Consider the following 15,332-nt stretch of genomic DNA (forward strand, 5'->3'; position numbering starts at 1 on the left):
GTCACGTGGCCTGGGTGTGACAGATTGGGAGTCCTCGTCCTGAAGCTGGGTCCTTCCCCTTCCCCCTACTCACTGGGAGGTGGTGGTGGAGAGCAGCAGAGTCCTACCCCGTCTGCCACAGGGGTTCTTTAGATCAGGGCAGAGAGGAGGGGCGTGGGCAGGGGGAGCCCGAGGTCAGCGGGTTGCAGGGACCAGCTGGCTGTGTGAGATTCCCCTGCCCCTCTGGGGAGGGCTCTCTGTGGAGTCCCCTTCTCAGACCCGCGGTGCTCAGCCGGCTGGCTTCCCTGTCCCAGTGACGGGTGTCAGCGTGCTGGCTGTCACGTGGAGTGGGCGCTCTGAGTGGCACTTGTGGTGCCATCTGTGGCTCGTCACTGGATTCATCCCTTCAGTTTAACTCGTGCTTCTTTAAACTTGCAAAAGCTCCCAGAAGGAATGTCACACCTATTAGTCATTCAGGCTCCAGTGTGAGCTCATTGATCCGCTCTGACTCTGCGGAGCCTCCATGTTCTCCAGCCGTACCTCGTGTGAGGGTCCCCGAGCAGCACCTGGCAGGGGGGGGGGGGGCTCCACACATGGGGGCTGTGTTAAGTCTGAGATGTGGGAGCTGCAGAAAAGGACGTTTTGGGGAGGGGGATGGGGTGCTGGGTCTGCACACGGAGAAGCCTGGTTGGGGTTGGAGAGCGGGTGGGCCGCTGGGAAGGTGTGTAGAAGGTGGGCTCGGGGAGGCGGGGACGTGGGTGTGGGGAGAGCAGCGCAGGCTCCCTGGATGCTGCCCCTGGGCGGGTGCTCCTGTCTGGGTGGCCTGCTACACAGGGCATCAGGAACCTGAGTTCCAGAAAGGTCTGGAGTCTGACAGGAGGAGACTAGGGGCTGGGGGGAGGGGTTTGGGGCTGGTTCTGTTGCCCTCTCCCCCAGGGGCTTGGGAGCCAAAGCGATTCCACCCCATGGTCCCTGCCCCCATGGCAGGGTGGACCCAGGGGCCCAGAGCACAGGGGCTGGTGGGGAGCGGGGAGGGGGTCTGGCTCAAGCCCCAGGTTTTATTCTGTAGAGGGGAGAAAGCCTGGTGTCACCTCTGTCACCACTTTGCCAAGGCTGGCCATGACCTTGACTTCTAGAGGTACAGAGGGGGTTCGCCTGGGTGGCCTGTCACGGGCAGGGCAGTGCCGTGGGCCGCCTCTCTGCCAGCACTGCCCGGGACCCTCGCCCTCCCTGTGTGGTCACCCTCCCTGGTTCTCAGAACTCCACGGCCTCCAGGGGTGACTGCCCCGTGACCAAAAACCTGGCGAGAAAAACGCTGGAGGAAAAGTCTATGGGGGGCTTGCGGTTTCGGGGTCTCAGTCCGTAGACAGCAGGCTCCGTTCCCGGGGCTGGAGGTGAGGCCGGACATGGTGGTAAGGAGGGTGGTGCGTCTCCCATGGTGACCAGGCAGCAGAGAGAGACTCCACTCCCCAGATAGGAGTCTGTACCCCAAACCACACCCCTCATGGCCACCTCCCCAGCCGCACCTCACCCGCCTTCATGACCCCTCAGGTAATCCTGTCAGGGGATTAGTCCACTGACTGGGTCACCAGACACCACCCAGTCATGTCACCTCTACCTTCTTGCATTGTCTCACACGTGAGCTCTGGGGGACCCCTCACTTCCACACCCCAACATCCTCTGACCATGGCTGGGCCTGGGCGCTGGTCCCTGTTGGGCCTTGGGGATGGTGCTGCTCAGAGCCTGTCCACAGTTCCCACTTCCCTCAGGCCGGGGCTCCAGGGCCTGGAATACGGAACTGGGAGGGGGAGGAGGGTGGCCTCCCAGAGCCAAGGAGAAAGGACCCTAATTCAGTTTATGTCCCCATTCCCACTGTCCCCCATTTGCATCCAGCCAATTTGATTGGAGGGACACACGGACACAGGCCTAGAAAGCCGTGTCCCCTGTGAGTTGAAAATATGAGTCCTGAAGAGAAGCCCCAGTGACACCCGCCCTGCGCCCGGCAGCCCCTGGGAACCCCAGCAGATGCCAGCGTGCCCACACCGAGCCGCCGAGGGGCAGCGAGGGAGGGGGCTGGGAGGGAGCCCAGCGCTGGGCCAGGGTCAGGTGTTGGGCAATGCCCATCCTGTGGGGTTCAGGAGCCCCAGAATCAGAAGGAAGCCCACCAGGGCCCTGCTGTTCAGGGAAACAAATGAGTTCATCACTGGTCAGCGCAGCAGTCTGAGCCCAGTGGGGAGAACAGCCCGTCCTTGTCCTTCGGGCCAGGGACGGAAGCAGGGTCCCCGCAGCGGGAGCACAGGGCAGGGGCAGGAGGAGGGCTTTCCCCGTGGCAGGGGAGAGCCCAACACTTGGCGGTGGCCAGCAAGGTGGTCCCTGCAGAGGCTGCGCCTTCCCCGCTAGGCCAGTTCACTTCATGGTGGGGATAAAAACGTGACGGACATCTCACTCTGCATTCTGCACACTCAAAATCTTCAGAGATTCAGGCAAGAAGGGCTGAAGGGGATGGTCTAACTCCATTCCCTCTTGTGGCGGGTGGGGGGGTCTGGCTTGGGCCTTAGTATGGCGGAGAGCTGATTTGGGCAACTCTGCCTCCTGCACCCCTCTCCTTCCCCCCTGTGCCCCTCTCCCTCCTCCCTGCACCCCTCTCCTTCCCCCCCCCCGCGCCCCTCTCCCCCCCCCGCGCCCCTCTCCCTCCTCCCTGCACCCCTCTCCCTCCTCCCGCGCCCCTCTCCGTCCTCCCCACGCCCCTCTCCCTCCTCCCTGCGTCCTAGGGAAGCCTTAGTTGCATCTGAGGGGACCTGTGGGCTCCCTCCTGCCCTGTTTGGTCTTGAAGAAGTAGCGCTCAGCTGGGTCTGCCCGAGGCTCTTCGTGCCTTGCCCTGCCACACCACCCAGGCCCCGGGCAGGGGCTGAACCTCGCAGGCTTCCAGCTCCGTGGGCAGCTCTGGGGCCCTTCTCTCAGAAGCTGCATGGGTGGGAACCAGGGCCCAGTGGGCCGAGGAAGAGCCTCATCCGGCCTCCCAGGGCCTGGCCAGGAGCTCTGTGGCCCCAGCTGGTTCTGGCGGTGGCCCTGTGCGCCAGCCAATGTGCTCCTTTCTCCAGCTGTGCAAACAGTCACAGCCCCCCCCCCCCCAGGGCCAGGAAGGCCGGGCTCTCTGGCGAGCTGGGGGCTTGTTCAGGTCCAGGAACCCTCAGTGAAGGGTAGGGGTGGGGACAAGACAGGAGGAGGGGGAGATTGAGCGTCTGGGGAGGAGGCCAGGCTGTCTATAAACGTCTATACCGCTGTCTATAAACGTGAGGATCCATTTGTATCTCTCAGCGTCCAGCTTTCCTTATTTATATGGAAATATGGAGGGGCCGGGTGAGTGCTGAGATGGATCTCTGGGGCCTCGCAGTAAATACATTTCAATTCAGCCCGTGCCAGGAGTGGGGAAGTGACCCTGGGGGACGTGCCAGGAGTGGGGAAGTGACCCTGGGGGACGTCAGCCTGCTCTGCTGATAGTCGGGGCCCAGAGGTGGCATGCCAGGGAGGTGTCACTCAGGCAGGGCCGCCGCCTGCTTCTCTCCTGGGTACCCATCTCCTGGGTGTGACCTTGAGTGTGTCCTGGGCAGAAAGCAGGCTTGCCAACGTGTCTCAGAGCTCCTCAGGAGGTAGGGGGCTGTCTCCCCGGGTCTCAGGGACTTCGCAAGCCCCTCAGCTTGTGAGAACATGGGAGGCTGCCCCCAGCCCTCTGCTGGGGAGGGATTTGCTGTCTTGGTCCAGAAGGAAGAGGGCCCTTAAAGAGCTGTCCAAGACAGTCGATCTCCTTAATCAGGGCCTGGGTGAAGCCCGGCAGGGGTTATTTGCCAGCCTTTGGGGCTCACGCCTTCGTTGGCATTTTTAAAGAACTGGCTGCATCCTCACAGAAGGGCCGTCCACAACCCCAGATATCGCCAAGGATTCTTGGGGGGAGGGGTGGCCTATATTTCCCTGGTCATCTTGCTCTCTCAGTTCTGGCTTCTGATAAATTATCCATCTCAACATCTCTCCTCCTGCCTCTTCTGTCTCCCCTGCACTAACTCAGTAGGAGGAGCACCCCGTTTCCTTTGAGACCCTTGCCCAAGGGTCTGAGTATAGCCACCTGCATGGGGGGTGCGGGCATCACCAGTGGGGGCTTCAGACCTCTGTGCAGCACAGCAAGTAGATTCCAACTCCCTCCGCATCTCCGCCAGGAAGAGCCCCCCACCCCTGCTGTGGCCCCCATAGGGGGATCCCCATCCTTCTTGGCTCTGCCGGCCCCTGCGCCGCCGCCTCTTTCTCCCCTTCCCCAGCCGTGCCAGGAAGCCTCAGTCTCTGCTGGAATATGCAGAGTCATTTAGCTCTCTGTCTGCTCTGGGCACATGACTTGCTTTGGCCCACCCCAGGGTTTAGCAAAACAAAACAGAACTCTCCTTGGGAGGACTCTGCTGCCAGCTTCCATGGGACAATTCTTCCCTTTCCCGTTACCCTGGTGTCTAGAGTCAGGGGAAGTTGGGGTGCTAGAACCTCAGAGCTCAGTGACTCCAACCCCTTCATTTTACATGAGGGGAAACTGAGGCCAGGAGGAGGACAGTGACCTGTCCCCACCTAGTCGGTGCGGAGCAGGTCGGGGGTCGGGCTTTCTGACTCCCACTCAGGCCACCACGCTGCCACCCCAACCTCTGCTCTGCTGCCAGTTCTTGGGTCCCCACAGCTCTAGGACGGATCATGCAGTTACTGGCCCCTCAGCCCTGAGAAATGGGGCTGGGAGCTTGGGTGGGGCCTGGGGTGCTGAGGTCCCAGCAGGGGTGCAGGCAGTGAAGAGGACCTGAGTGGGCTTGGGCCTGGCAGGGAGAGGGGCCAGCATAGAGGCAGGCCTGGGCCAGGCCGGAGGCACTGCAGGGAGCACAGCAGCACCCTAGAAACCAGGACTGGGCTCCACACCTCTGGGGTGCCCTGAGCGCTCTGGCCTGGGCAGGCGGGCAGGCCCTCTCCAGCGTGTCGCAGCTGTGATCTCTCTTGCCTCTCTTCATCCTGCTCATTTCGGGGAGAGCAACCTCAGCCCAGGCTGTGAGCCGTGGCCCCTCAGGGGACAGGGGAGGCCAGGCAGGCCCCCTGCACAGCTCCTCGATGCCCCTCAGCTGGCCTCAGTGCAGCTGGCCCTGAGCACTGCTGGCAGTGTCCAGTCTTCGTGTGTGTTGAGCTCAAATGATGGTCACCTGCCCGTTCCCTCCCTCTGTGCTGCAGGTACTGGGTGCTGATGTTGGCGGAGGCCTGGGCAGGGGGTCCCCGAGAGCGAACCTCTGTGAGGTTGAGCAGGGGAAGCTGTGACTGTCTCGTGTGATCGATTAACTGATCGATCCGCTGAGTGAGTGGATGGCTCGGGAGGGCCAGAGTGGTGGGGAGACCCCAAGTTTGCTTTATTCAAGGCTGTTGTGAAAATTTCCAGTCAATTCTTTAAAAACCTGCTCAGTTTTCTGAAAGGGGAGGGCGGGAGGCCATGGGCTGCTTCCTCTCTGGGGCTGGGCGGGGCCGTGTTTTCCCTTCCTTCCTCCATGTGCCCATTTCCTGCAACGTCCAGCTCCACCCTGGGTCCTGGGGGACTTTGGGGGACTTCATTTCTCCTCCTCTTCCTCTGGCCCCTCGCTCCCTCCCTTGGAGCCAGGGGCCCTGTCTCTTTAAGGAGCGGCTGCTGCTCCTCCTGCTCTGGGGCTGGTGCCCGGCTGGCGTTTCCCCGGCCTCTGCCCTGGCTCTGGGCCTCCCTTCAGACCCAGGCGGCTCAGCTGCCAGGGGAGGTGTCTTCTGTCCCTGTGGGAGGCTGGCAGTGGTTGGATGTGGCTCCAGGAGAAGGGGGCAGTGTGCTGAGCACTGTCCTCTGCCAGGAGGGGTGGGCTGCAGGCAGGGCCTGGTGTTCTTGCTTTGCATTGGGGACATGGAGGCCAAGGGTGGTACGGTGACTTAGCCTTGCAGCTTTGGTGGCAGTGGCAGGCCAGAGCCAGCTGGGAGCCTCTGGGGTGTCCGGCTCTGTCATTCCTGAGAAGGGGACGCTGCCGCGCTGCCTCCCTCCCTGGCCCTGGTGACTCAGTGTGCGTGGGCTGCACTGCCAGCGGCCAGCACCTGTGTTACTGCCTGGGCACTTCCCTTGGCCACACAGCGGCAGGCAGAGAGTGCAGAACGTGACTGTCCCTGGAGCAGCCCTCACCCAGTGACTGGGGTAGAATGCCCCTCGTCCGCAGGTGGGTGACGGGCGTTGCTCTGCACCCAGGAAGGCAGGCCAGCACCCCTCCACTGCCGCGGCCTCCATTTGCCTGCAGGGCTGGGCTGTGGTCTCAGGGGCCTCGGGTTGGGGACTCACTGTCTCTCCTCATTGCTCCCCACCCCTGGCCCCATCCAGGACCTGCTTTAGGGAACCCAAGTCAGGATGTGCCCTACCCCTGGCCGGGCAGCCTGGTGGGGAGGGCTCCTGTCCCCTGGGACCTGGCTCAGGACCCCAGGGGTGGGGCGGGAGCCGGCACCATGTGGGCTGTGGGCAGGGGCTGCCACTTCATTCTCTGCAAGGTCCCTCCTGAGGGCGGGGCGGGCAGCTGCCCTTGCCAATCCGTCTCTGGGAATCCAAAGGCCAGCGTGACATCCAGGACAAGTTCATTGTGATTTCCTGCAGAGGGTCCTGGGGAGGCGGATGGGGACGGCATGGGTCAGGGCTCAGAGGCTGGGCAGAAGTGGGGGCAGGTGAACAGCAGTCCCGGGACCCCAGAACATGGACTCCCACTCCCGTGCATCAGAATCCCCTGGGGGACTCCCGGGCCCTAGAACGTCAATCAGCAAGCCTAGGCGTGGGCCCGGGACCTGGATTCCAACAGCCTGGATGGTCAGGTGCCAGTGGACCATGACTCACTCTTCTAGAAACCGGGAGGTTCTGTCTGGACCAGGTGTTAGGAGACATGGGCTCCTGTCCCACCGGAAACCTTCCCTGGCCTCTCACAGCCCTGGGGATTGCAGGGCACCTTGGAGATTACAGCCAAAGCTCCATTTTATAGTCGACAAAACTGAGGCCCAGAGAGGGCATAGACAGTTCCCAGGGTCACACAGCTGGTGGGAGCAGGGTCCTGGGGTTTCCTCCCCAGGCAATGCAGTGAGGGGCCTTACGGGAGGCCGGGGAGGGGGACAGATGGGGCGGGCTTGCTCTCTGACCCTCCCCTGCAGTGGCCAAGGAAGGTGGGAGGGGGCCGGGGTCTGAGCTGCCCCATCTCAGACATCAGGTGGCACCGGTGGCCTCCGTGCTGCCCGGCTGCCCCTGACGGTGCCCTCCTCTGCCCACAGTGCTGGGTGGCCCTGAGTCCCGTGGCGTCCTCCGCAAGATGAGCGACCTGCTGGAGCTGATGGTGAAGCGCATGGACATGCTGGCCAGGCTGGAGAACAGCAGCGGGCTGCACCCGGAGGCTGGCGACCCCCACGCGGCTGCCCACAGGTGAGGGCCGCAGGGGCACTGTGCCTGGCTGTGCTGGGTGGAGGCCCAGCCTCAGGCCACTCTCAGAGCCGGGCCTGCTGGTCACCCGCTTTTTGCTGATCTGGGGAAAACAAAGAATGAAAAAAAACCAAACCCTTCCACGACCTGAGGAGGTCACGGCTCCCAGGACCTGAGGGGAGCAGCATCAGTGTCCTGTCTGCTGCCCGTTAAATAGGACACCACAGGTGAGACAGGAGGGGCTAACTCCTCCTGGAGACGGGCACTGAGCCCTTCCTGTCCACTCGGCCCGGCCACACGCACACCCGGCCACACGCACCTGGTCATACGCACACCCGTCCACACGCACACCAGTTATACACACACCCGGCCACATGCACATGCAACCACATGCACACCCGGCCACCCGCACACCCGGCGTGTGAACGCACAGAACTCTTTGGGCCAGTTGTACCCACACGGCGTGTCACAGGGAGTGTGGGGCTGGGCCTGAGGGCCTCAGGCCTGCCAGGTCCCCTCAGGCTCCCCGGGTCCCCTCAGGCTTTCTGGGTCCCCTCAGGTCGCCGGGTCCTCGCGGGATCTCCCCCATTTCTCCTGTTGTCCGAGGGGCGGTTTTGACTCTGTCCGACCTGGTCCTGTGTGAGGGCTGGTGGCTTCGGGCCATTGCTGAGTAGGATTCCCCGCCTCACTCACCCTGGTCTTCCCTTGGCCAGGAGCCAGAGCCCAGGGACGTGTGCCGCTCTGCCACCTGGGAGCCCCGGGGCATGGAGTGCACGGGGCGCATCTGGGTGGACGCCAGGCCATCAGGGCCAGGGCCCAGCGTCCTCAGGTGTGGCTTCGGGCAGAGAGAAGGTGTTGTGTGGCCCTGGCTGGCCTGCGGGGAGGGTGTGCTGGAGGGACCGCCTGGCGGGCTGGACACAGGGCACCTCGGAGGGACTGTGGCCACTTGGTCTGCCTGTGCTGGGCTGCTGGCCCAGGGCCGACCCTAGGCTAGCCTGGCCGACTGAGCAGTACCCTGGACACCCTGCCCGACCCCAGGCCTTGTCACAGGTGACAGTTACTGTGACAGCGCCTACCTCCCTCGTGCCTGTCACCCCCACCACCGCGTCCATCCCGCACCCACCTGATGGGAGAGAGAGGGCCAGGAACCCAGCCTAAGTGCACAGCCTCGAGGGGCCGCCCGGCTCCGCACCACCCTCTGCCTATGGTGCCTGGTAGCCTCTCGTGCTGTGCGGTCAGCGTGGTCGGATTTCTCCCTTCTGAGCCTTTCCACACTGGCTACTTCACAGACAGAAGCCAGCCCTCGTTGGAGTTTTGGGGTTCAGGGATGCAGCGCTGACCCTGCCTTCCTGGGAGCGGGGGAGAGTGAAGGGCCCGCGTGGTGTCCACTCCGACTTCACCCACAGCAGGCTGGGCCTCTTGGGCCGCGCAGCTGGGCGCCGGGTCCCGGTAAGGCTGTTTCACCTCCCAGAACTGGCATCTACAGAGCAGAGGAGCGAGGAGTGGGGCGACAGCCGGGTGAGGCCCCTCACGCCTGACGGGCCCTGCAAAGCCCTGTCCCCACTCCTCGGGGGCAGTGGGCACTCACCAAGGAAAGAAAGAAATGAGATCATTTCAGCTGCTGATCTGTGCTCCAAAGCGGTGGAGAATGATGGGTAGGAAAGCGGCTCAGACAGGTCAGTTGGTGACAGTCGAGCTGGTCTCTAGTGGGAGGGAGGAGAGAGCATGGGAGCAGAGAGCCTGCAAGTGCAAAGGCCCTGGGGTGGGAGCCCGCTTAGCCTGTTGGGGGAAGAAGCACTGGGAAGGCCAAGGTGGCAGAGCTTGTGAGGACGGACGGGACGCAGAGCCAGGGTGTGCTGTAAGACATGGTCCCAAGAGCTGTAGGGAGCTGCTGGATATTTTAAAAAGATATTACATTACTGCTGCGTGAAATGTGGATTGGCCAGGTGGCCAGAGGGGCCTGTGGGAGCGATGGGAGATGGGCGGAGTGTCAGGGTCGTCCTGGCTGCCCACCCTGCCCTGCGGCTCCACCCTTCTCCCTGCCCAGCCCTAGGCCCCTCATCTCTCCACTCTCCTGCCCCCTGTGCCATGGCCTCTGGCCACAGGTGTGTACCCCGGTTGGCCCCTGCTGGGCACCCTGTGGGCATCCGAGCTGAGGGTCCTGCTCTGGGGCTGGAGGCCCACCTCCGGCACATTCGCTGTCTCTCTGGTTCCTTCCAGGCCCAGCCTGTCCCCCGTCCCCTGCGCTGCCCTTCGTCTCCTCCAGGGAGGGAGGGTGCCCCCAGGCTGCGGGAACGCGCCACCTCCCACTCCGTCCTGGGGAAGAGCGGCCATCCGTCATGGCCAGGGGGGCCCATCAACCCGCAGGCAGAGCTGTGAATCCAGGGACACTGCGGCTTCAGGACTGGGGACGGGTGTGTCAGGGCCTGCGGGAGGCTGCTGTCCCTCTCCCTGTGCACAGACACGCCCGCCCCCAGCCCTCCCCAGGTCAGCCCCAGGTGGAATTCTGTGGAAGCACCCCCTGCTCCTGGCTCTCACCCGCACCCGGACCCTCCGCCTGGGAATTACTGTGGCTCACGAAGAACTTCACTGTCCTCCTCTGCCCTCCGGGAACCTCTGGGCTGCCCCCGCCCCGTGGCTGGCCTGTCCTGGGGAGGGAAGACATGATCAGGTTAGGGTTTACTGCATCAGCATCATATTGTGTTTCTAAAGCCCAAAGTAATGGTCTCTGAATTTTCCAAAGGGCTTCCGCGCAGGGCTTGCCCGCTGAGCTCGGAGGCTGGCTGCGCCCAAGGTCATCTGTGATTGTTGAACGTCCACCGTGTGCAGGGTCCAGGCAGGGACTCGGGAGGGTGAGGGGACCCAGGGGAGCTGGAATTAGAGCTGGGCGTCAACCGGCTAGAAGACAGTTACAAACGGGTCTGTTTAAGGAGGTGCCCGCATCCTGTGCCCGGCTGGCCTAGGGCCCTGGGGTGGGGGCACGCTGGGTCTGTCAGCTGCTCACCTCGGCCTCAGGCTCCGCAGGTGCGGCAGAGATAACAGGAGGGGACCATCTGGCCAGGTGCCTGGCACGCAGAGGGACGGCGCCTCTCATGTGTCGTGGGAGGTTTAGTCGCAGGGGGGAGGGGGAGTTGGGGTGAGCCTGGGAGGAGGGGACAGGTGACCAGGTGGACGGAGTACTCCACCTGGGTGACAGGAGGAGGCTGCCTGGCCCTGTGCTGTGGCTGGAGGGCTGCTGAGTGGGGGCAGGGGTGGCCGTGACCCCCCCAGGCTGTGGACTCCTCAGGTTATGTCTCCAGCCTGGCCAAGCCCTGAACTCCTGCCACTCACCTGGAGGTCCTGGGGGCTCCAATGCTGCACCTTCTGTATGCACCCAAGCCGGCTTCCCCACACTCCTGTCCCAGCCCCTGCCAGCTGCCTCGTCCCCACGGCTCAGACCCCCAGCCTTGCACTCATCCCTGACCCCCTCCTGAACACCTTCATCCAGTCCATCAGACTAGCCCAGAGTGCCCATTCCCCCCCCCCCCAGCTGCTCTCACCTCAGCAGCCAGCGAGATCGTTTTAGAAGGTCATGGCCAGGCAAGTTGGGGCCACCAGAAGGACCCCAGCTCTTACCTGAGTGTGAGGAGAAGCTGCAGGAGCAGTGGCCAGAGGAGGGAGGGGCGCATGCCTGGCCTCATGTCTCTCTGGCTCTTCCTGGGGCATGACGGTCTCCTGCTGGCCACAGGACCTTTGTGCTGGCCCCTCGGTGTGGAATGCTCTTTCCTGGGTCTCCTTCTTCCCGTTCTTAAGCATTCTTAAGCTTCCCGTTCTTAAGGCCTTCCCCAACCAGGTCCTATTTAAAATGTGCCCCTCCTCTCCCCGTCACCGTCTCACACGCTGTCTTCATGTTTACTTGTGTGTTGTCTGTCCCCCCTGGAACGCCGCTGTGTGAGGACAGGCCTGTCCCTTCTGTTTTCCCAGCTCAGGAGGGAGGGCGGGCCAAGGGGAGATGGAAGGGAGGGGTGCTCCGGGCCAGGGTGGCCAGCTGGGCCTCGGTTTCCCGCCCTGTTGCCAAGCTCAGTTGAGCAGCTCCGCCCCAGGGGGGCCCAGGGGCCGCTGGGCAGCAGAGGAGCGCAGAGGCCCGGCTTCACCCTGGGGAGGATCGGAGCTCTGGAGACGGCGTCGTGGACATCACGGTCACTGTGCCTGGGCAGGGTGTCAAAGAGCCTGAGCGGCGGTGACATGCCTGTGGTCGGGGGAAGGCTGGGACTTAACTGTGACGACGGGGACAAGTGGGTTGTCACGAGGTGGGCTGGCGCCGCGCGTGGAGTCCAGTACAAACGACCTGCAGAGGAGGTGGCCGGCAGGGGCTGTCCAGTTCTCTTTCCAAATTGGAAAAAAAAACCACAGTTAATTAAAAACGCCAGTTCTTGACCCTGTGTGTGTGTGGCGGCCATCTGGGTAGATGGGGTGGACAGGGCTTCCTGGCCGGAGCGACCAGCCTCCCTGGAGATCTGTGTGTCCCCGCGTGGGGACAGGGACCTTCCCCTGTCTGGACAGCATGGGACTCAGTTTCAAGAGGTCTCGATTCTCTCAGCCCCGGTGCTGGTCTGGCTCCTGGATGTGCCCCTGGCTGTCGAAGGGCATCGGGAGCCCATGGTGCTGCAGGCCTGGGGCGTGGCCAGCCCACGGGGAGGCCGTGGGGAGAGGGGTTCACAGGGCAGCTGTGGCCCTGGGCGGGGGGGGGGGGAGGACCGGGGGAAGGCTCCGCAGGCCCCGGCGAGGGAGACAGGTCCCAGTGCTACAGGGAGCTTTGTCCAGCGGCCAGGAGAGGAGCCTGGGGAGCCTCGACCAAGGCCATGGCCAGGGTGGACACTGGGGGCAGGGTAGCCAGGCCCCCCAGGCCCCCGCTCTTGGCCTCCTGGGCCACCTCCAGCTGTGCAGGAGCGGCAGGGGGAGGTGACTGGACGGTGGCCCAGAGTCCTGAGCAATGATGGCGCCTCTGCCCGCGGTGACCACAGAGCTCCTGGTGTAAGTGGCGCCCGGGTGGAGGGTCACCCAGGTGTCTGCAGAAGATAGGGGCCTGGGGGAGTCAGGATGGAGTGGACGGTGGGTTCAGGGGGCCCGACACCCTGGCTTTGCTGCGCCAGCAGGTCACCCATCCTGTTCCCAAGTAATGACACCACACAGAGCCAGGCTCCCCCTCTGTCCCTGTTTGTTTTTGGTTGGTTGGTTGAGGACTGAACCCAGGGGTGCTTAACCACTGAGCCACATCCCTCGCCCCCATTTTTTTATTAATTTTTTTTTCAATTTGGTGACAAGGTCTCTCTAAGTTAGAGCCTTGCTAAGTTGCTGAGGCTGGCCTCTAACTTGGGATCCTCCCACCTCAGCCTCTCAGCCTCCCAAGTTACTGGGGTTACAGGTGTTCACCACCACATCCAGCTATCCCTGTTCGTTGTGTGAGTGTGTGTGTGTGTGTGTGTGAGTGTGAGTGTGTGTCAGTGAGTGTGTCAATGAGTGTATGAGTGTGTGTGTGTAAGTGAGTGTGTGTGTGTGTGTGAGAGTGTGAGTGTGTGTCAGTGAGTGTATGAGTGTGTGTGTGTGTAAGAGTGTGTGTGTGAGTGTGTGTGTGAGTGTGAGTGTGTGAGTGTGTGTGTCAGTGAGTGTGTCAATGAGTGTATGAGTGTGTGTGAGTGTGTGTGTAAGTGAGTGTGTGTGTGTGTGTGTGTGTGTGTGAGTGTGAGTGATGCACGCTGATGTATTTATTTTGGAGCAGAAGCAAGGAGCCTGCTCTCACTGGGGGGAGGGCTGCAGGCCCCGCCTTCTGCTCAGAGCCCTGGTCACTCCCTGTGCATCCACAGGCTCTGGGTGGGGCTGGGGGCTGAGGCAGGGGTGGAGCAGGGAGGGTGCCCCGAGGCTGACTTGGGCTGAGGTGTCCGGCATCCCGTGTAGGGCGTGAGAGAGGCAGAGAACACGCCTCCCTCCGTGGGCTGTTCCCGCGGTTCGTGTCTGTGGGTCTTGGTGTCCTAGGAGGAAAGTGATCCATTTGGTAATAACTCCCAGCAGTCGCCAGCCAACGGCGGGGAAATCAATACCCCCGTTAATTGAAAGCAACCCCATAAATCACTGGAGGGATGCGAAATTAACCCTCCCTTGGAAGCGTGCGGATTGCTCCTGGAGCCCAGGGTCTGGCCTGGAATTGGCAACCGACCGTGTGTGGGGCTGGGCAGAGAGACCAGTGAAGGGGACTCATGGGGGAGGGGCAGAGAGACTGGTGAAGGGGACTCGTGGGGCTGGGCAGAGGGAGTTGAGGACCAGAGCCGGTGGCCTGAGGAGGCGGAGTGGAGCTCTGGGGCCCACAGGTGGCTGTCCTGTCCGGTGCCTGGGCAGTTCCTAGCAGCCAGCTGCACCAGGGTCACCTCAGGAGTGGGGGGCAGTGACCCGAGGCCTGGCTTGGCCCCCTTTTACTTCCTGAGATGGATCATGGTGGCTGATGCTGGAGCTTCGTGGGTGTGCGGAAAACACGCTCCCCCGTCCCACGCTCAGGTGCCCCGGAAGAGGCAGGGCTCACCCAGGGCACCAGCGTCCGAGTCCCTGCTGTCCCCTGCTGTCCCTGCTGTCCCCAGTATCAGCTCTGGGCCGCTGTCAGTGCCAAGCTGTGAAGTGGGGGTCGGCTGGCCCGGCTCAGAGGTCCATCCTGGGCCCCAGGGCCCTGGGCAGGTTCCTGGGGACAGGTGCCATGAGAGGGCACGGTGAGGACTTGGAGGGCTCGGAGGGGAGGCCCCACCTGGCAGGGCAGGTGGACCTCCCCGGAGGGTCCCTGTCAGCCTCGGGGCTCCCCCAGCCTGTGCCACACACGGGGCAGCTGTGGGCCCCCCCAGGGGCGCGTTCTGGATTCCAGTGGACTTTGCTACGGAGCCGGCTGAAGTAACAAAAATACCAACCAACGATGACGATCGCTGGCCATGGCTCAGCCACCTCCCTGGGCTCTGCCCGGTCCTCACCAGCAGCCCAGTGAGGAGGAGCCAGTCCAGGGCTGCGGTTCAGAGAGGAGACCTGGTCACGGAGCCTGAGCCAGGCCTGCGACTCCCGGGCTGCCCACTGGTGCTGAGAGCTGGGCCCGTGGTTCTGAGTGGGGCCCTAACTAGCAAGCAGGGCCCTGGGCGGTGGCCCCTCCCCACCCGCCTGGCCTGGCCTCTGCTCACGCGGCTGTGCCAGGAGCCGGCCGTCCAGGCTCAGCGGGGTGGAGGACCTCCACCCAGCACTCACAGCAGAAGACAAAGGAGAGAAATGAAAACACTCCTCACACAGTAGGACTGCAGGCTCAACCAGGGGACCAGGTGGAGGAAGACTGGGGTGGTTTGACAGTGGGGGTGAGGCCGAGGCCGCTGTCCCCAAGTCCTTCAGCATTTGTGCCCTGGAAACGGGACAGGGTGGTTGCTGCCAAGGAGACACCTTCTGCCAGAACCGTGTCAGCCTTCGTCGTGGTCACCTGTCATGAGGATGGTCCCACCCGAGGGTGGGGGTCGCTAGCCCAGCTGGGTGCTCCATCCAGGTCCTGGTGCTGACGTCTGGTCCCCACGCCCACTTGAGTGTCCACCCGTCCTGCGTGAGATGGTGTTTCCCTGCCTGTCTGTCCCCAAGCCCACGTCCTGCCCCTCCTGCCGCCGTTGGGGGATAGGAACGGACTTCCTCATGTTCCTCTCGACTCCGGCTGCCTCCCTTCCTGAGGACCGGGACCGGAGGCCCCTCGTTCCTGCTTGTAGATGAGTGCGGAGTCCAGGCTTTAAGGGAGGCCTGGCCCCGGGCCTCCCCAGGAGGATCCCCTCCACCCGCTGCAGCCACAGTGTCCATCTCAGCATTGGGCTGGCTGGGCAGCTGGGGACCCGGCCACCTGGTGAGAACCTGA

General features: G+C 63.3%; 1 protein-coding gene across 3 annotated transcripts in view; it reads left to right on the forward strand.

Moving 5' to 3' along the window:
* Window positions 1–15,332, forward strand: part of MGAT5B (alpha-1,6-mannosylglycoprotein 6-beta-N-acetylglucosaminyltransferase B) — a 57,615-nt gene that overhangs the window by 4,981 nt on the left and 37,302 nt on the right. For 2 of the 3 annotated variants that reach the window (XM_081270317.1, XM_081270318.1), the window contains exon 3: window positions 7,297–7,444. In XM_081270317.1, coding sequence (XP_081126443.1) covers window positions 7,297–7,444 — 148 coding nt within the window. Of the gene's footprint in view, window positions 1–5,694; window positions 6,213–7,296; window positions 7,445–15,332 lie in introns of those variants that run through there. The other variant, XM_081270319.1, reaches the window with a different exon arrangement.

Source organism: Spermophilus citellus (genome assembly GCF_964194105.1).
Source record: "Spermophilus citellus genome assembly, chromosome: 17".
Taxonomy (NCBI): domain Eukaryota; kingdom Metazoa; phylum Chordata; class Mammalia; order Rodentia; family Sciuridae; genus Spermophilus; species Spermophilus citellus.